Source organism: Procambarus clarkii, chromosome 16 (genome assembly GCF_040958095.1).
Source record: "Procambarus clarkii isolate CNS0578487 chromosome 16, FALCON_Pclarkii_2.0, whole genome shotgun sequence".
NCBI lineage: Eukaryota > Metazoa > Arthropoda > Malacostraca > Decapoda > Cambaridae > Procambarus > Procambarus clarkii.
The window spans coordinates 33,007,883-33,028,578 of NC_091165.1; the positions used below are offsets into that span (position 1 = coordinate 33,007,883).

The 20,696-nt window shown below is 45.2% G+C and overlaps 1 protein-coding gene across 1 annotated transcript in view; it reads right to left on the reverse strand.

Annotated features, from left to right (window-relative positions):
* Window positions 1-20,696, reverse strand: part of LOC123760111 (protein argonaute-2) — a 211,380-nt gene that overhangs the window by 154,528 nt on the left and 36,156 nt on the right. Inside the window, exon 3 of the mRNA XM_045745594.2 lies at window positions 4,024-4,150. Coding sequence (XP_045601550.2) covers window positions 4,024-4,150 — 127 coding nt within the window. The remainder of the gene's footprint in view (window positions 1-4,023; window positions 4,151-20,696) is intronic.

Below are 20,696 nucleotides of genomic sequence, written 5' to 3' on the forward strand. Positions count from 1 at the left end.
GTAAAACCAACGAAAATAACGAGACAAATGGATAGAACTCCCCCAAGGAAAAATGAGCAAACAAGCATGACGTCAAACGAGCTACGCCGCACGTCTACGCAGCTCCATCTTCCCCAAGAGGGGAAAGGGGGAGCCGCAGACCCTCGCGCTGGTGATCAACACCTTCAGTTACAAGGCTGGATATCAAAATAAGCGAAAACTGCCGACCAGAGGGAATGTGGGTTGTCGGGGAGTGTCCGGGACTCACCCAGAAAATGGCGTTTCATTACATTCAACGCTGGTTTCCTGAAGGGGGGGTGGGGATCCCCTACGGCTTCCCAGAGCTACTTCATCAAAGACTAAGAAAAAAGGGGACTTAACCAGGAAGCGGTCGGTGCCCACACCTCAACTCGAAGCTGAGACAGGCTGCAGCCGCCGACCCAAAGTGACACAGGCCCGACTACGCTCAGGAACGTTCACGAGGTAGCTTGCAGCCAGGACCCTGTTTGACCGCCAAAAACCCTATGCCCGAATGTCAGCCCAGGACATGTTCCAAAAAATGGCAGCAAGAGCAGCAAACTGACGAATGTCATGGGCACGCGGATAGACCGCAGGTTGGCTAGACCTAATAACCCTGCAGACGACTCGTCAGACCCATACCTGCGAACAGGGAAGAAGGGAAGCCGGATCAACCCAAAGCGTGTCCCCGGACACAGAAGCAGTGGCGCGCAAATAACGGTGGAGGGCGGCAACTAGACACAAAACATGATGCACCCTTGACCAACTAAGCATCAACAACCTAAGGACCCCTCCGGAAAGCAGCAGTCTCATTCTCCGCCAGAAAAGAAAGAGACGGCTGCAGACAAACAAACCTACCACGAGGACCAAAAGAGCAGAAGCCTCTGCCAATCTTATTGGCATTGGCCCCAGAGGCCAATGCCAACAAGAAAAGAGCCTTTGAAAAACAATCCTGAACCGAAGGGGCCACAACAAACCGAGGTGAAGAGAGAAAAGGAGAGCACTCTGTCCAAAGACCAGGACGGTTCAAGCAGCACATGAGCAGGCCTGAGGTGACACAACGCATGAGACAGCTCATGAAATGGCGTAGAAGTAACATCTACACCAAAAGCAAACTGAAATGGCTCCGCCAGCACCGCACAATACGATGCGACAGTATGTGGCATAAGAAGATGGTCCTGGAACAACCACAAGAGAAAGGACAACACCACCCAAACTCGAAGGGGAATAAAACGATGAAGAGCTAAAAAAAAAAAAAAAAAAAATGGAAGGACCGCCAGGAAACTTCATACTGCCGCAGAGACGAAGCTCGCAGGTGGGACACCATCAACGAAGCCACCTGATCACCATACAACTGGTGATGAACTTGAGTCAAAATACCAAACTCGAAGACCCTAGGAGAAGAGCGAAACAGTCTCATAACGAAATGGGTCGATCTTCTGAAAGAGTCGGAGTGGGGAGGGGAAACCCCCAAGGTCGGACACCGAGCAAGCGGCGACCAAACCAAGGCCGGCAAGAAACCAGAAGGAACATTCGCTGGGGAATCAGGAAAATAAACCCAGTGAGCCAGGAAGGAACCAACCCGGGCAAGCAGATATTCCCTGTCCGGGAGAAACCCCTGCAGGACCCCAAAAGGACCAACAAAGCCAAGAACGAATGACAACGAGAAGCCGCCACTTGCAGAAGAGCCGAACCATAGACTGCAAACAACAAGGACAATATGGCGACAAAAACAAAAAGCCAGGGCCCAGGCAGAGGCCAACGAGGAAGCGATTAACACTATCGTTTGCTTTAGACACCAATCACATCCACTTTTTCTGTGGGGAGCCCCTACGGCTCCCTGGAGCTTATCGGGCTAATGTATGTTATATTAGACCGGGACATTAGCCAAGGAGTTCAGACCTACCAGAGACCAGCGCCAGAACCTGGCCTCATCAGAGAGGTTTCAGGGAGCAATGGCCCGGGAAAACCCCTTGTGGTTGGGGTTTTCCTTATCTGCCATCGACCGGGGTTAGGCACCCAGAAAGGTAGGCATAACAAAACAAACCCCACATGGTAAACAACTAAAACAAAAGCCGAACAGAGAGGTAGAAACTCCCTACAATCACAAGGAAACAAGCAAACATCACACTTTACTGCCGCGCCGATCGTCCGCACAGCCCTCTCCGCCCCGGGAGGGGGAGGGGGGAGCCCCGGACCTACCGCGCCGACTGCCAAGCTTCAGTTCGGAAGCTAAGCTTCAACCAACGCGAAAAAACCGCCGACTGATGGGAGGGAGGGTTGCCAGGGAGCCTCCGGGGCTCACCCAGAAAATGGCGTTTCATTACATTCAACGCTGGTTTTCTGTGGGGAGCCTCTACGACTCCCTGGAGCTTCATACCCAAAGAGAAGGAAAAGAAAGGGCTAACCCGGGAGGCGGCCGCCACAAACTCTGCAACGCAAAGCCAAGACAACCGGTCGCAAACCTGCAACCCAAGGCAACAAGAACGCCCAGGAGCAGACGCGTATAAGGATGGGTGGCCAAGAACCTGTGCGACCCACAAATCCCTGCACACGAAATGAGCCCTAGACGTCGCCAACACAGCAGCAAAAGCTGCAAACGTCTGAACAGCACGGGCGCAAAGACAGACCGCAGGCTGGAAGAATGAAAACTCTGCGGACGACCTGGGAGACTTGTATTGTATATATATAAATATTGTATTGTATATATATAAATAAATAAATAAATAAATAAATAAAATAAAAATTTGAAATTCACGACAATGCAAATACGAATTTAAATATGAGAATAAACTATGGTTTGCAGATCAGTAACCGTGAATGCTAAAAAACCAACGTTGAATGTAATGAAACGTCATTTTCTGGGTAAGACCCCGGAGGCTCCCCGGCATCCCTCCCTCCCTCCCTCTGGTTGGTGGTTATTTCGCGTTTCTGATATTCAACCTCTAAACTGAGGAGGTTGTAGTGATGTCATGTTTGTTTGCTTGTTTTTGATTGGGGAGTTCTGCTTGCTAGTTCAGCTTTCGGTTTGCAATTATTGATCAGCAGTAGTTTGTTTTGGAATTCCTACCTTTATGGGTGCCTGACCTGGTAGATGGCAGACAAAGACTGCTTCCAATTACACAGGGGTGTCTTTAGGCCATTTCTCCTCGTGCCTCTCTTGAGGGGGGCCCAGGTTCTGTCTCTGGTCCCCAGTAGGCCTAGAACTCCTTCGATTGACGGTCGCCACGGTCAATCGACCGTGGCAACAGTCATATATATACAAGCAAGTCAACAAACTGGAAAAGGTGCAAAAACATGCTACTAAGTGGCTCCCAGAACTGAAGGGCAAGAGCTACGAGGAGAGGTTAGAGGCATTAAATATGCCAAAACTAGAAGACAGAAGAAAAAGAGGTAATATGATCACTACATACAAAATAGTAACAGGAATTGATAGGGAAGATTTCCTGAGACCTGGCACTTCAAGAACAAGAGGTCATAGATTTAAACTAGCTAAACACAGATGCTGAAGAAATATAAGAAAATTCACTTTCGCAAACAGAGTGGTAGACGGTTGGAACAAGTTAGGTGAGAAGGTGGTGGAGGCCAAGATCGTCAGTAGTTTCAAAGCGTTATATGACAGAGTGCTGGGAAGATGGGACACCACGAGTGTAGCTCTCATCCTATGACTTCACTTAGGTAATTACATGTGTATATATGTGTATATATATATATGTCACGGTCATATATATACACATCAGCCCAGTATAGCTCCGGGGAGCCAAAGAGGCTCTCCACAGAAATAACACTGGATTTTCTCTACCTCAAAATAAGTTACACTTTCTAGCAACAACTACTGAATCAGTTTATCAGCTATATGAAGCTGTAAAAGACACTATAAATAAATCAATATAAATGAATCACAACTTTAATTTTGACCATAACTTTTCAACAAAATATCTATTGGCTAAACTGTTAAGACTAATATAAACTTTGTTTTACTTAGTAAAATTCTAGATTTTCTACTATTCAGCTCCAGTAACTTACCTCAAAGCATTTACCATCAACACCTGGAATGACGCCTGAACTGTATGCATTGCTTTCCGAGTCAAAAGCAAGTGGGTAGTCCTTGAATACCTTAGCATAATTATTCTTCATTTTCTCGAATATATCCCTAAAGGAAAAAATATATAAGGATAAATTCAGTTAGCGAAATATAACTCAATGCATGTATACTTCAAAATTTAAGACAAATTGGGCAGCGGACACACACCTTCTTATTCATTGTGAAAGCTACAAAATAGAACCCTGTAACGTATGATTACGTGTACATATTTGGATGATAAGACACAAAGATTTTAGTGTTTTTTATTTATTTATTTAGTACAGTCTTGGTTACAGTAGTCAGTTTGTTGGAGATGTAATGACATGTTGTGATAGCTAAGAAGAGGCCTGGAGCAGAGCAGAGAGTGTGAGGCTGGGGGTAGAGAGCTCAGATGCAGGATGAGTATAAGCACGGCGCTCTGAATGCAGATGGGGTGGAAGAATTAGAATTTGAGACGATAACATGGAAGCTATCTGAGTACTCAATGCGGCCTGAGTCAGGCTGTCTGCTCTCTAGCAAGGTTTAACTGTCTTGTGAAGGTAGGAACTGGACTCATAGTTGCTGATAAATGTCAATGGGTGTTGATGTGTGGTATCTCTCAAATGTCTGTGCTGACCCAATATACAAGTTTAGACTGACTCCGATCCACATACAACGGAGACCAACTTCTAGAAGGTTGGGAAGAGATATTAATTGTAATGAATTGCACACTTGGGAAGATATATTATATTGTAATTAGTGGACATAGAATTAGTGTAAAACTTCCAGGAATGTGTATTTCATTAGGAATAAGTTAAGTTTATCTATTTATTTATTTATTTATTTATTTACATACAAGACGATACATTGGGTTGAGAGAGTACATAACATTAGTGTTCTTACATTCTTGTAAAGCCACCAACATGCATAGCATTTCGAGCAGGTCCTTAATCTAATAAAAGTAAAACATATTAATAGGTACATTGCAGTAAAATTTGAGTAATTTATTTTTTTATTTATATACAAGAAGGTACAATAGGTTTGTGAAAATACATAACATTGGTGTTCTTACATTCTTGTAAAGCCACTAACATGCATAGTGATTTGGGCAGGTCCTTAACCACTGTACTGCCCCAAATGACAAATGCCGTTCGCCCATTACTGCGACAACCGACAAAAGTATATTATATTTTTTCGTACACGGTCGAAACGCGCTCGCAGTAGGTTGGGAACGAAATGGACTCTTGGGACCTCCAGTGAGAGGCAGCCATCTTGGAATAAATTCCCAGAATGTCCTAGGGCTGCTGGCTGGGTTAGTACCGACTAAGCCACCATGGATAGCACACGGGCCTTTGGCTCCCAAACAACTGTCCGACGCGGTGTTGAAAGATAGCGCTCTGTTGGTGAAATTCAGACCTTATTGCTTGAAGAACATATGAGTCAAGATATTGATGAAGCTAGGCGCAATAAGGACCTAACACAAAGGTCGGATGCAAATGATACAGCACCTAAGAGGACGATACAGCGAGCATATCCAGTTGTAGCTCTGAGCCCCACTCTTGCCCACCTATACCATCTCCAATTTATATAGATGATACATAGATGAATCATTTTCTGGGTTGTGATGATGCAGCTGATACAAGTAGCATAGATGAACAGTGTAAGTGGCTTCCATGGTGGTGTTTTTCATAGATATTTTCAAGAATAGCTGAATCACTTCCAGAATGGCTGAATCTCTTCCAGATTGACTGAAACTCTTCGAGAATGGCTAGATCTCTTTCAGATTGACTGACACCTTACTAAGTGATCTTTTCTATTGATCTTTTCCTAGAATCTTTTCAAGACTACCTTACACTTCACAGGCTTGGCTACATACCACCTACAAGTACGAAAGCCAAGGGTGTACGCGAGTGCGTTATTTGCAAGCATACAGAACGAAGAAACAGGTAGCGAAAATCTATCTGTACCTGGTGCAACGAGAGCAAAGTTGTGCTGTGTACCATGGACTACTTCCTTGATTATTACTCACTTCCAGAGTACTGAGTGTGTAATACAATATGTTACTGTGTATATAGTGTGTGAAACTGTACATATTGTAATTTTAGTGAATTTTTAACAGGTAATATTGCGACAATAAACATTTATTTTGGACACATTACTGACACATGTATCATAGTTCCATGGAACATTCTGAACGTTCTATTGTATACATATTGTAAAGGACACAAATATGCATTATAAACGATAAAAAGAACAAGTAAAACTGCATTGGAAATATATAGAACAAATAATTGAAAATATATTTGTGGCAACTCGTAGTACTTGAATGGCCTGCGTGACCGTGTCTGGGAGCTTCACACACGGGCGACCAGGCCCTGATGACGTCACAGCGCACCTTGTCCACGTCCCCACAGCCAAAGTAAGTGGATTTTGGTATTTATTTTTACATAGACATGTTCAGGGAAGGGAATTTATCATTTTACAAACAAAAAACCAGCGTTGAATGTAATGAAACGCCATTTTCTGGGTGAGTCCCGGAGGCTCCCCAGAGCTATCCATGGCTGATATGGATACCCTAACTATTTTGCATCAGTCGATGTGGGTGGACTTCTAGGCCTACCGGGGACCACGAGCCAGAACCTGGCCCCCTCAGAGAGGTACGGGGAGCAATGGCCCATAGAAATGCACATGTGATTTGGAGCATTCTATATCTGCCATCGACCGGGACAGGCACCCAGAAAGGTAAGCGCCACAAAACAAACCCCTATTCTGGTTAACAAAAAAAATCGACAAACGAGTGGACAGAACTCCCCCAGGAAAACGAACTAACAAGCATGACGTCACACGAGCCGTGCCGCATGTCTGCGCAGCTCCCCCCTCCCCGGGAGGGGGAAGGGGGAGCCCCAGACCCCCGCGCCGGTTCTGAAGCTGGATATCAAAACCGCGAAAAAACCCCGCCGACCGGAGGGCGGGAGGGTGCCGGGGAGCCTCCGGGACTCACCCAGAAAATGGCGTTTCATTACATTCAACGCATTTTTTCTGGGGGGAGCCCCTACGGCTCCCCGGAGCTACCTCACCAAAGACTACCTAAGAAAACAAGGGGACATACCCGGGAGGCGGTCAGTGAATCACTCCTCAACACGAAGTCGAGACAACAACCCAAGGTACATCATTCGCCAGAAAAAAGGGAGAATGGCCACAGACGAAGAAACCTATGATCACGACCATAGGAGCCAAAAACACTGCGCCTGAGAAGAGCAAGAAGCTCTGCCACACGACCCCCAGAGGTGAATGCCAACACAAAAAGAAAACCGAGGCAAAGCAAACCTGACCCCAAGGAGCCACAACCACCAAGGAGAAGAAAAACAGGAGAGCACCCTGTCCAAAGACCAGGACGACACAGGTAGTGCATAAGCAGGCCGGAGGTGTAAAAACGCACGATACAACCTGCGAAACGGTGCAGAAGGAATATCGATACCGAAGGCTAGCAGCAGAAACCAAGGTGCCAGACCCAGGAACGGCCCCAAGCGCCTCTACAACCTCCGTAAGCCAATCCTATGACAGCCCCAGGAGGGAAAAGAAAATGCAGGACCAAAACGAAAATGCCACAAGTGTGCAAGTCCACCTCCACAAGTGCAGCTGACATGGAAGGAACTTGCATAAGGAGCCGCCCCGCACCAACATCCCGCAGAAGGGCAGGAGCGAAAAGACTCATTAAGAGGAGCAAAATCGCTCCCAGGAAAACTAGTAGCGCCGAGGCATTGTGAAGAGAAGAGATATGCACAAAAGAACAAAAAGGCCAACACCCAGAAGCTGCCGGGAAGAGGACCCACAAGCCCTAGAAAGGCCCGGAGGGAAGCTCAACCGAATGACGACAGACGTACCAGAAAACGGGCACAATGGACAAGGAACCGAGCCCAGGGAGGGGCCGACGCCCACAAAGCACGTGCGGAGAGAGGGAACGGAAAACCCCACACCACAAACATTACATTACAAACATTAGGCTAGAAGTGGGGAAAGAATTGGCATCTAACCCGAAGTTGGTGCAAAACACAGTTGATCGGAGTAAGTCCCTGATCATTTTTGGCTGCAAGGAAAAGGAGATAACATCTAGGTCAGAAAGAGCTGTAGAAGAAGAAAAAGCAGTAGATAAAATTGTTGGCCTCGTGGAAGGTCTTACAACCATAGAGAATGTCTGCGATTACAGGAGAATAGGCAGATATGTAAAAGGGAAAGATCGACCTTTGAGGATCACCCTAAATGGTACCAAACAAATGGAAGAAGTATTAAGGAATGCTAGAAAATTACAAAGTGATGAGGATGGGAAAGTGTGGTCGTTAAGACGAGATCTTTCAAAAGAAGATAGAGAGAAGCTGAAACTGAACCTCGCTGAGGCAAAACGTTTAAATGAGAGCAGGAATGAAGAAGAAATCAATTCTTTTTTCTACAAAGTGATAGGGGTAGGCAGGCCAGTAAAGTGGTACATAAAGGCAAACCAACAACATCATTAGAGAAAGGGGGAGTGAAAAATAAGAAGAGGGGGAACAAGTTCCTCAAGATTGCATACACCAACATAGATGGAGTAAGATCAAAGATACTGGAGTTAAGTGATATAATACAGCTGCAGACACCAGACATTGTTGCACTCACGGAGACAAAACTTAAAGATGCTATTTTAAATGAGGTCATATTCCCAAGGGGCTACTCAATTTGGAGACGGGACAGAAAAATCAGGAAAGACGGTGGCGTTGCTGTGCTGGTGAAAGAACACCTAAAGGTGAACGAAATAATGACTGCCAATCCACAAGAAGTTGACATAATAGCACTAGAGATCTGCCATGAGGATGATAAACTAATGATCATAAATGCATATAGTCCACCGTTAAGCAGCACATGGTCAAAGGAGGAGCTAGATAGTAAACGAGAAGGTCTTATAACAATAATGAGAGAGATCATAGCGAGAGCGGATAACGATAGTTCACGACTGTTGATAGTCGGCGACTTCAACTTGAAATCCATAGACTGGGAAGCATGTGAAGCAAAAACAGAAGATTTCTGGACCTGTAAATTTGTAGACCTCATCCTGGAAACATTCTTGTATCAACATGTTAAACAAGCTACGAGGATGAGGGAAGGGGACGTCCCCTCCATGCTAGATTTGATATTTACCAGGAAGGAGGAAGAAATATTTGACATTCAGTACCTTCCTCCCTTGGGTAAAAGTGACCATGTCTTTTTGGGAATAAAGTATGCAATGCGTTATAATCTGGAAGAAAATATGACGGTTGATGCAAATGAAAAACCTGGCTTTAGGAGAGGACATTATGGCAACCTTAGAAAAAATTTTAGTGAGTATAATTGGACAGACTTGTTGCTAGACAAGGAAGTGAATAAGATGTATCTCAGGTTTTGCGAAATATATGATAATGGCACAAAAAAATTTATACCAAAACAGAGAAGCAGAACTAGGGAACAGGATTGGTTCAACAGAAAGTGCGAGAGGGCCAGAGACCAAAAGACACAAAAATGGAATCAATACAGGAAGAGGCCGAACCCCCAAACATACCAGCGATACAAAGATGCGAGAAACAACTACACGGCAGTGAGGAGAGAGGCAGAAAGAAATTTTGAAAAAGGGATTGCAGACAAATGTAAAACAGAACCAGGTCTATTCTATAAATTCATAAACAACAAATTGCAGGTAAAGGATAATATTCAGAGGTTGAAAATGGGAAATAGATTCACGGAAAATGAAAAGGAAATGTGTGAAACATTAAACGAAAAGTTCCAAAGTGTGTTTGTACAAAATGAAATCTTCAGGGAACCAGATACAATAAGAATTCCAGAGAACAACATAGAGCACATAGAGGTGTCCAGAGACGAAGTGGAAAAAATGATCAAGGATCTAAATAAGAACAAAGCAGTTGGTCCAGATGGAGTTTCACCATGGGTTCTGAGAGAATGTGCACCTGAGCTCAGCATTCCTCTTCAACTGATTTTTCAGGCATCCCTGTATACAGGAGTTGTAGCTGATGTGTGGAAAAAGGCTAACATAGTTCCAATCTACAAAAGTGGAAGCAGGGAAGACCCCCTTAATTATAGACCGGTATCATTGACAAGTGTAATAGTCAAAATATTGGAAAAAATAATTAAAACTAAATGGGTAGAACACCTGGAGAGAAATGATATAATATCAGACAGACAGTATGGTTTTCAATCTGGAAGATCCTGTGTATCGAATTTACTCAGTTTCTATGATCGAGCAACAGAGATATTACAGGAAAGAGATGGTTGGGTTGATTGCATCTATCTGGACCTAAAAAAGGCTTTCGACAGAGTTCCACATAAGAGGTTGTTCTGGAAACTGGAAAATATTGGAAGAGTGACAGGTACGCTTCTAACATGGATGAAAAATTTTCTGACTGATAGAAAAATGAGGGCTGTGATCAGAGGCAATGTATCGGACTGGAGAAATGTCACAAGTGGAGTACCACAGGGTTCAGTTCTTGCACCAGTGATGTTTATTGTCTACATAAATGATCTACCAGTTGGTATACAGAATTATATGAACATGTTTGCTGATGATGCTAAGATAATAGGAAGGATAAGAAACTTAGATGATTGTCATGCCCTTCAAGAAGACTTGGACAAAATAAGTACATAGAGCGCCACTTGGCAAATGGAATTTAATGTTAATAAATGCCATGTTATGGAATGTGGATTAGGAGAACACAGACCCCACACAACCTATATATTATGTGAGAAATCTTTAAAGAATTCTGATAAAGAAAGAGATCTAGGGGTGGTTGTAGATAGAAAACTATCACCTGAGGACCACATAAAGAATATTGTGCGAGGAGCCTATGCCACACTTTCTAACTTCAGAATTGCTTTTAAATACATGGATGGTGATATACTAAAGAAATTGTTCACGACTTTTGTTAGGCCAAAGCTAGAATATGCAGCAGTTGTGTGGTGCCCATATCTTAAGAAGCACATCAACAAACTGGAAAAGGTGCAAAGACATGCTACTAAGTGGCTCCCAGAACTGAAAGGCAAGAGCTACGAGGAGAGGTTAGAGGCATTAAATATGCCAAAACTAGAAGATAGAAGAAAAAGAGGCGATATGATCACTATGTTCAAAATAGTAACAGAAATCGTTAAAATTGATAGGGAAGAATTCCTGAGACCCTGAACTTTAAGAACAAGAGGTCATAGATTTAAACTAACGAAACAAAGCTGCAGGAGAAATATACGAAAATTCACTTTTGTAAACAGAGTGGTAGACGATTGGAACAAGTTAAGTGAGAAAGTGGTGGAGGCCAAAACCGTCAGTAATTTCAAAGCATTATATGACAAAGAGTGCTGGGAAGACGGGACACCACAAGCGTCGCTCTCATCCTGTAACTGCACTTAGGTAATTACTCGTTTCAGCTTTCTCACCTTAATTCTCGCGCTACGTCGTTTGTTTTCGTATCATTGTATTCGCAATTAAATTCCCTACAGGTGTGTATATATATAATGTCCAAAAGCCTGGCGTGGCTCCCAACAGCAAAGCCTAAAATCGGCAAAAGTTACCCGTGAGCGCACAAAATCAGTAAAATGTGCATACTCGTTCCATTTTTCTCACCTTAATTCTTATGCAACGTTGCTTATTTTGGTATCATTGTGTTCGCAATTAAATTACCTACAGATGTGTATGAATATAATGTACAAAAGTTTGGAGTGCCTCCCCACAGAAAAGCCTAAAGTTACCTGTGAACGAGCACCAATTTGTACGCTGCAACCTAATGTGTATACTCGTTCAGTTTAATAACATCAATTTTAGTGTTACGTCTTTCATTTTGGTATCAAATTGTTTGCAATAAAAAGGCGCATATTTTAAAACTAGTCCCATAATAATAGAGCAATAACTGGAATTTTACCAAATATTTTAATTCTGGAAGCTCATCATCACAAAATTATTTATATCTTTCCAGTGTTCTGACATAAATTTTTGTGTTACATCTTTCATTTTGGTATCAAATTGTTCGCGACGTAAAGGCGCACATTTTAAAACTAGTCCCAACATAATAGCACAATAAATAGAATTTTAACAAATATTTTAAAATTTTGACCAAAATCCTATTTATAATCATATAAGTGTTCGGACATCAAGTTTCATGTTACATCTTTCATTTTGGCATCAAATTGTGCGCATTCTAAAGCCGCTTATTTTGATACTATCCCGAGGTCGATTGGATAAAAAATGAATATTTTACAAATATTTTTGTAGTGAACGCAAGTCCGGTCTAAAGTTAGGGTTCAAGAGAAAAATAATGGACGAGAGTCCGGTCCAAAGTTACCGATAGTGTTAACACTTTCGCGCTCTCGGCGCTCAAAAAAAATCAATACCCCAGATGCTTTCGGCACTTCGCGCGCCTACGCGGTAAGACCGAAAAAGTGTACACTCTTTTGACTGTCCTGACAATAATTGAAGGCGCACGTATTTAAATTTGGTATCACTGTGTTCGCAATGAAATTGTCTATAAGAGCATACCTATAAAATGCCGCCCAAGCATAAGGAGTATCAACACCAAATAAAAAACTATGCAGATCACTCGCCGAGAGCGCCAAACAGCAACAAAATGTTTCCACTCTCTTAATGGTTGCAAAGCCTACAGTTGTCCTACATCGCTAATTTTGGTATCATTGGAATCGCAATAAAATTCTCTACACGGACATATGCATATGAATGTTTAATATAGGTAATTGCCCACTTGCAAGAGTGTGTGAAGTGGAGAGTAGTTAGCCGCGAGCGCACTGGCGAAAACACGGGGGAAATCATGCTTGGAAAGTTTATACATTTATATGTTTCCTGACCCTACTTTTCTATGTACGTATTTCTTTTTTATACCAATGTGTTCGCAATAAAATTTTCTATAAGATGAAATGTATAACATTTGTACAAAGCATGTGTAAGAGAACCGCCAAATATAGAACCACGTCGCTCAGTATGCGTTCGCGGCAGAAACGAACGCATTGTTTTCGTTCTTGATGTTTGTCATGTTTATACTTGTTGAAACATTTTATAATTTGTATGACAGTGATCGCAGTAAAATTCCCTACACAGACATATACATAACACATACAAATATTTCCCACGTGTCGGATATATCAACGGCTAAAGGGAACCAACTGCCTCACGGCCGCCACACCCGCCACACCCCCAAACATACTTTGTGTTTTTTTTTTTTTACTCATAGAAGTTTATGTGATATAATATTCATTCTGGTACCAAACAATTCGCAAATAAATTCTCTACAAAACGTATATAATATAACTTCTTATAGATGATAAAAAATTCCAAATAGGTGTACTTACCCTGTCTATGTTGATTGAAGATCAACAGTTGAGCATTTTTTCTTCACTCCACCATCTTCAGGCTTCTGATCCTGAAGTTGCTCATCTGATGTTTCTTAGGTGGAGTGAAGCTGTTGCCGGTGGTTATTTTTTCTCCACCCAAAATATCTTTCTTCGGTGGTACCTTGTGTAGCAAGGCGCAGCGCACAGTGCCACATCACAAGTTTTACATCCATATATCACGTCCCTCCTTTTGCCAGACTTGAAACAAACACGGCATCTTTTTTTTAGCCAAGTGCACGAGTTCATGCGTCAACTTGTAGTTGAGACGTTGTTCTGAATCTATAATTCTTGTATTTCTTGGATGCACTGGAGGAATATTGCCTTCTACAGGAACCACCAAACTTGTAGTAGAATCTTCTATGAAATCAGAAACATCAAGTGGTTCTATGTCCTCAATGTTCATTTCAGAATTTGTGGTTGATGAGTGGGCTTGAGGTGTTGAGGTGAAGAGAGGACGCCTCGCACCAGATGGCCCGGGTGTTGAAACTGCCGCGTCAGCAGGAGGAGCTGCGCTGGCATCTATGTCGGGAACATGTGGTATGCTTGTTGTTGTTGGCCATTCCTCGCTGTTCCACGCCAATAAGGCTGAGTCACAAGGCTAAGGCCAATCTTAGAGTATCCCCATCCATTTCGGTTAAAAAATGGAATTTATAGAAATATTTTTTCGATGGACGAGAAAAGTAGTCTGTTATGCGGAATCGTAAGAAAAAACAGTGACGAGTTATCTCTAATCTAAAGCGCGAAAGTGTTAACGTCCTCCCGGCGACTATAAGAAATATTGCCGGAACAACGGTGGACATCTTCAAGAGAAAACTGGACTGTTTTCTAAGAGAAGTTTCGGATCAGCCAGGCTGTGGTGGGTATGTGGGCCTGCAGGCCGCTCCAAGCAACAGCCTGGTGGACCAAACTCTCACAAGTCGAGCCTGGCCTCGGGCTGGGCTTGGGGAGTAGAAGAACTCCCAGAACCCCATCAACCAGGTATCCTGCCTGCCTGCCCGCCCGCCAGCCAGTTATGCATTCATCCAGCCATCCACAGTGGTGCAGTGCTGCCGGAGCTCGCCAGAGTGCCACTCCAGCACCTTTGCAAGTGGATGATGGAATGGGGGAAAAGGAGAGTGGATGAGGAGAGAGGGAGAGGATGGTTTGTAGGTGATGGTTGATCGTGGCAGGAAAATATAAATATTACATCACTAATAAGTTAATAATGTTTTTATATTTCTTTGTTTTTTTAACCCTTAAAGTGCACATCACTTCATATGAAGTGTAAATCGTTTTACCAGTCAACTGCGCTTCACTTCATATGAAGTGTATGGGTACCGCGCACGATTTGAATGGCCCGCGGTGTAGCTGGGGGTCCCATACGCTGCCCAGGGGCTCTAGTAAACAGCGGCCATTTTGAAAAAAATTCCCGCTCATGATCCGAAGGCATGGGAGGCCTCAGTTTAGCGAGAGTCACCATGGCGAGCGCACGGTCAAACGCCTCACGGGCACGCACCACTCAGTCCCTCACCCCAGAGCAAATAGCCCACGAATTATTCTCTGAAGGTGAAGAAAGTGTGTTTGACGATTCAGACAACGATGAGGATTATACACAGTTGTCGGGTGATAGTAGCAGCAGCAGTGAAAGTGAGAATGACCGCCATGCCATGGCGAGGCCTATACGCTCACCGATGCCTCCTCGCCCAGTTTCTACCCCAATTCTACCACGACCTCACAGTTCCTGTGGATATTTTCTGTTTGAGGGTGACGAGTCAGAGGGAGGTGACTCCTTTTCTGGGTTTAGTGACTCAGATCACAGTTTTATTGAGCCTGTGGCTGGTACCAGTGGTGTAACTGGGCGAGAAATTGTAGCGTCAGCAGCATCTCGCCCGGCCAAGCACCACCGCATGGCACCACATGAGGGACCAAGACCCTCGTGTTCACGTGCATCCACCTCACGTGCACCCACCTCACGTGCACGTAGCCGCCGTGCTTCTCGCAGACGGTATTCAGCTCCTGGTCGCCGGTATGCATCGCTTCCTCGCCGTCTTTCCTCTGCATCTCGCAGGACGCCTGGTGTACTTGAGTGGAGTGATGGTGACGATTTTATTCCTAATATTCCTCACTTTGACGATAAAGATGTAGGGATTACAAACCTTTTCCCTAATCAAGGTGAGGACATGGCTGAGATGGAATATTTTACAGCATTCTATGATGAACCACTCATGGAATACATTGTACACCAAACGAACCTGCATGCTGCTTACCTGATTGAGAGGGAAATCACAGAATTTTCACGACTGCAGCGTTGGAAAAATACCACAGTGGCGGAAATGTATGTGTTTTTGGCACTCTGTTTGTTGATGAAGCACTGTCACAAACATGCAATAAATGACTATTGGAGCAAGGACAAGACAATACCAACACCTTTATTCAGGAAATATATGTCACGAGACAGGTTTCAGATACTCCTCAGGTGTCTACATTTTGGAAGTGTTCAGGACCAAACACCTGATGATAGACTGTGGCGAGTGAGGCACTACATGAACGATGTTATTGGAAAATTCAGAGATTTTTACGTACCAGCACAGAAGCTGGTGGTTGATGAATCTCTCATACTTTTCAAGGGACGTGTTCCATTCAAACAGTACATTCCCTCAAAACGAAACCGATTTGGCCTGAAATTTTTTGTTCTTTGTGATTGTGAGACAGGATACGTGTTACACATGATTCTGTACTCGGCTAGTGATGTAGACATTCCCGGTAACGACGAACATGGATTCTCGGGGAGTGTAGTGAAGACCATCATGGCTCCGTGGATGAACAAGGGACACATTTTATACACAGATAATTACTATACAAGTCCCTTGCTAGCTCGGTTCTTGCTAGAAAATAGAACCGGATTGGTTGGTACAGTAAAGCCACAACGAAGGGAAATGCCTGTGTTTGACAACGACATTGCAGTTGGTGAGTGTCAGAGAAGGAAAAGTGATAACATTCTGTCAGTTCAGTGGAAAGACAAAAGAGAGGTGAACTTGTTGACAACAATTCATGATGGAACAATGGTGAATGGGATAGTGAGCCATAAAACAAACGCACCACTATATAAGCCAGACTGTTTTAGACTATAATATCAACATGCGGTTGATTGATAAATCAGACATGATGATTGGCACTGCAGTGTGTGCGGAAGACATGTAGGTAGACGAAAAAAGTGTTCTTCCATCTTGTGGACATGAGCATGCTGAACTGTTTCAACATGTACCTTGTGAGAACTGGACGTAAGCCCACTTTCCGTGACTTTGTATTTGATGCTGCAATACAGTTATTAGGAAAGTTTGCAAAAGATGTCCCAGGTATTCAGCGGCCCATCATAAACCCACTGTTGCAGCATGCTGGTACTCCACGCCTCGCTCACACTGAAGGCTTCCTAGCACACAAACTTAAGTATTTGCCACCTGGTGTGAAGCGTGCAATAGCCCAACGTGATTGCTTGGTGTGTAAAACAACGACACGTAGAGACAAGAAACGGAAGCTTGTGCAAACATGGTGTGAAACGTGTGGTATCCCATTATGTGCTGTCGACTGCTTCAATGACTACCACAGTCTAGAAATCTTCTAAGTGTGCTTCAAAGTGTGTATAGCGTGTGCGAGTGTGTAAATATGTAAACATATAAGCAGATAGCGTGTGCGTGTGTGTAAATATATACAAATATAAGCAGAACATACAATATAATAGACTGTAATGACATATTATATTGCCGTAATTGAAAACATTTGTGTGCGCCTGTGTATACTCAAATATGCAACAATTATTGATACAAAATATGTTCAAACAGTATTTGAAACACAATTAGTGAAAAAAAATTAGATAAAATGCGCTTAGACATTGTAAATAAATAGCGCGAAAATATATTTGTGGCAACTCTGGCTGTTTGAGGACCGCGCGCAACACCTCCCGGGCGTGTACTGCATGAGCGAACATGCAGATTGTGACGTCATCACCGAGCTTCTCGGCTCTATTGCAACAAAAGTAAGTACAATAGAATTTTTTTTTTATTTTTCCCGTGATCAGTGAACAGAACTTAACAGATTAGCAAAAAAAAAAATTTTTTTTTTTTTCAAAATGACATGCGCCTGTGCGGATGGCAGGATATTAGACCCCGAGCATGTTAAGGGTTAAAGATTCAATATTTAAATTTATATATATTTGAAAAGTAAACAGGCTGAATTGTACTGGTACAAATCTGGAATCAAACCATAATACCTGACACATGTGATAATACCACCTCTACAATCTCCCCCCCCCCCCCACCCCCACCCCCCGCCATTGTTAATATTACCACCACAACATCGACTCCTCAAACGAGAAACTATGTAGTTCTACAAAAATCTGACGCAGATTCAGTCATTGCATCACGTTAATGGTCTGAGCCAAAGTTGACATTAAGGGCTTCCTGTCCATTTATGCCAGACAAACGGCATGACACAAATTTATGATACAAGTGATAATGTTCATGAATTAGCAGAAGTTCATCATACAGGTACTCTTTAGTCATAAAATAGTATATTTTAGTATTAAATACAGTGCTTCCTCAGACTAACGAACCCCGCTCTATCGAATTCCCGGAAGAGCCGAACAAATTGAATTCGGTACCAAATGTTCAGTGGAACATACAAATGTTCGATTAAGTGAGGAATGTTCGTCCAAGCGGTCACCGAGGCCGAGCGTCAGAGCTGGCTGTCATCAACTATGATTCGCCAGAGTGTAAACAGTTATGTAGTGTTTTATTATCCCTACCCATTGTTTCTAGGGAGAAATGGTGATAAAAATGGTGATAAAATGGTGTCAGGGGGCATTAGTGAGAGAGTTGTTGTCAGGAGGCAACACGTGCTCCCCCGCCCCCACCCTCCTTCCTCCACCTGACCACAGAGACCACTCACTCTCCTCTCGTCGTCAGATGCCAAGAGTCAATTTAATGATAATTATCGCATTATCTACACTGAAAATAGCCTTTTTATTAGAAAAATGTCATATTGGAGCAATAATAATGGTGAAAATTGTAATATATACAGTACATATTTTAAACAGTTTGAACACATTTCCTTTTCACAGAATTTTTAATACAATTGGGGTGTAGATAACAGCTGGCATTGTGTGGCCGGCCGGTCGCTCCCTGAGCCATTGGGGGGTGGGGGGTTGGAGGGAGGGGGGTTGTTTCCTGGATCCCTCCCTCCCTCCTCTAACAGCCTACGTACTGTACTAATACCTATTTAGAATAAATTTTGAGGAGGCCAATAAAACAAGCACAGGTCGTGTGAACGTTAGGCCTTGGTGAGGTGGCTGGCATCATTTGTGGTGGTGTCAGGGGAGGCAGGCGGTGTCAGGGGAGGCAGGTGGTGTCAGGGGAGGCAGGTGGTGTCAGGGGAGGCAGGCAGTGTCAGGGGAGGCAGGCGGTGTCAGGGGAGGCAGGTGGTGTCAGGGAAGGCAGGTGGTGTCAGGGGAGGCAGGTGGTGTCAGAGGAGGCAGGTGGGGTCAGGGGAGGCAGGTGGGGTCAGGGGAGGCAGGTGGTGTCAGGGGAGGCAGGTGGTGTCAGGGGAGGCAGGTGGTGTCAGGGGAGGCAGGTGGGGTCAGGGGAGGCAGGCGGTGTCAGGGGAGGCAGGTGGTGGAAAGAGGCAGGTGGTGTCAGGGGAGGCAGGTGGGGTCAGGGGAGGCAGGCGGTGTCAGGGGAGGCAGGTGGGGTCAGGGGAGGCAGGTGGTGGAAAGAGGCAGGTGGTGTCAGGGGAGGCAGGTGGGGTCAGGGGAGGCAGGCGGTATCAGGGGAGGCAGGTGAGGTCAGGGGAGGCAGGTGGGGTCAGGGAAGGCAGGTGGGGTCAGGGGAGGCAGGTGGGGTCAGGGGAGGCAGGTGGGGTCAGGGTAGGCAGGTGGGGTCAGGGGAGGCAGGTGGGGTCAGGGGAGGCAGGTGGGGTCAGGGGAGGCAGGCGGTGTCAGGGGAGGCAGGTGGTGGAAGGAGGCAGGTGGGGTCAGTGATGGAAGGTGTTGTCAGGGGAGGTGGAAGTGGAGAGAGAAGGATGGTGACCACGCATGGCTGCCAAACCTCTCATTCATACTCTATTATAAATCTCAATCTTAGCTGTAAAATATATATGCCAAAATATGTTAATTTTCGTGTATTACTATACATTATTAATCATTAACATGTTTTATTGTTTCCTGAAGAAAACAATAGCTGACTTGGCATTGTGGTGTGTATGGCCGGGTACCTGGGGGGTGGGGGGGGGGGGTCCTGGAGGTGTGAGAGGAGACCTGTCAACCCATCATTTTTTTTTTGTGGGGCGAGTTGAGACGCTTCCAAGCCTGCTGCTTCAATACACGGTGTGGGTGGTGTGGTATGGTTTGGGTGGTGTGGTGTGGTTTGGGTGTGGGTGGGTTGGTGTGGGTGGTGTGGTTGGGTGTGGGGGGATGATGTAGGTGGTGTGGGGTGTGTGGGGGATGATGTGGGTGGTGGTGTGGGGTGTGTGGGTGGTGGTGTGGGGAGTGTGGGTGGTGGGGGCGAATGGTGTTAGTGGTGTGGGGGATGGTGTGGGTGGTGTGGGGGATGGTGTGGGTGGTGTGGAGGATGGTGTGGGTGGTGTGGAGGGTGGTGTGGGGGATGGTGTGGGTGGTGTGGGGGATGGTGTGGGGGATGGTATGGGTGGTGTGGGGGATGGTGTGGGGGATGGTGTGGGGGATGGTGTGGGTGGTGTGGGTGGTGTGGGGGATGGTGTGGGTGGTGTGGGGTATGGTGTGGGTGGTGTGGGGGATGGTGTGGGTGGTGTGGGGGATGGTGTGGGTGGTGTGGGGGATGGTGTGGGTGCTGTGGGGGATGGTGTGGGTGGTGTGGGGGATGGTGTGGGTGGTGTGGGGGATGGTGTGGGTGGTGTGGGGGATGGTGTGGGTGGTGTGGGGGATGGTGTGGGTGGTGTGGGGGATGGTGTGGGTGGTGTGGAGGGTGGTGTGGGGGATGGTGTGGGTGGTGTGGGGGATGGTGTGGGGGATGGTGTGGGGGATGGTATGGGTGGTGTGGGGGATGGAGTGGGTGGTGTGGGGGATGGTGTGGGTGGTGTGGGGGATGGTGTGGGTGGTGTGGGGGATGGTGTGGGTGGTGTGGGGGATGGTGTGGGTGGTGTGGGGGATGGTGTGGGTGGTGTGGGGTATGGTGTGGGTGGTGTGGGGGATGGTGTGGGTGGTGTGGGGGATGGTGTGGGTGGT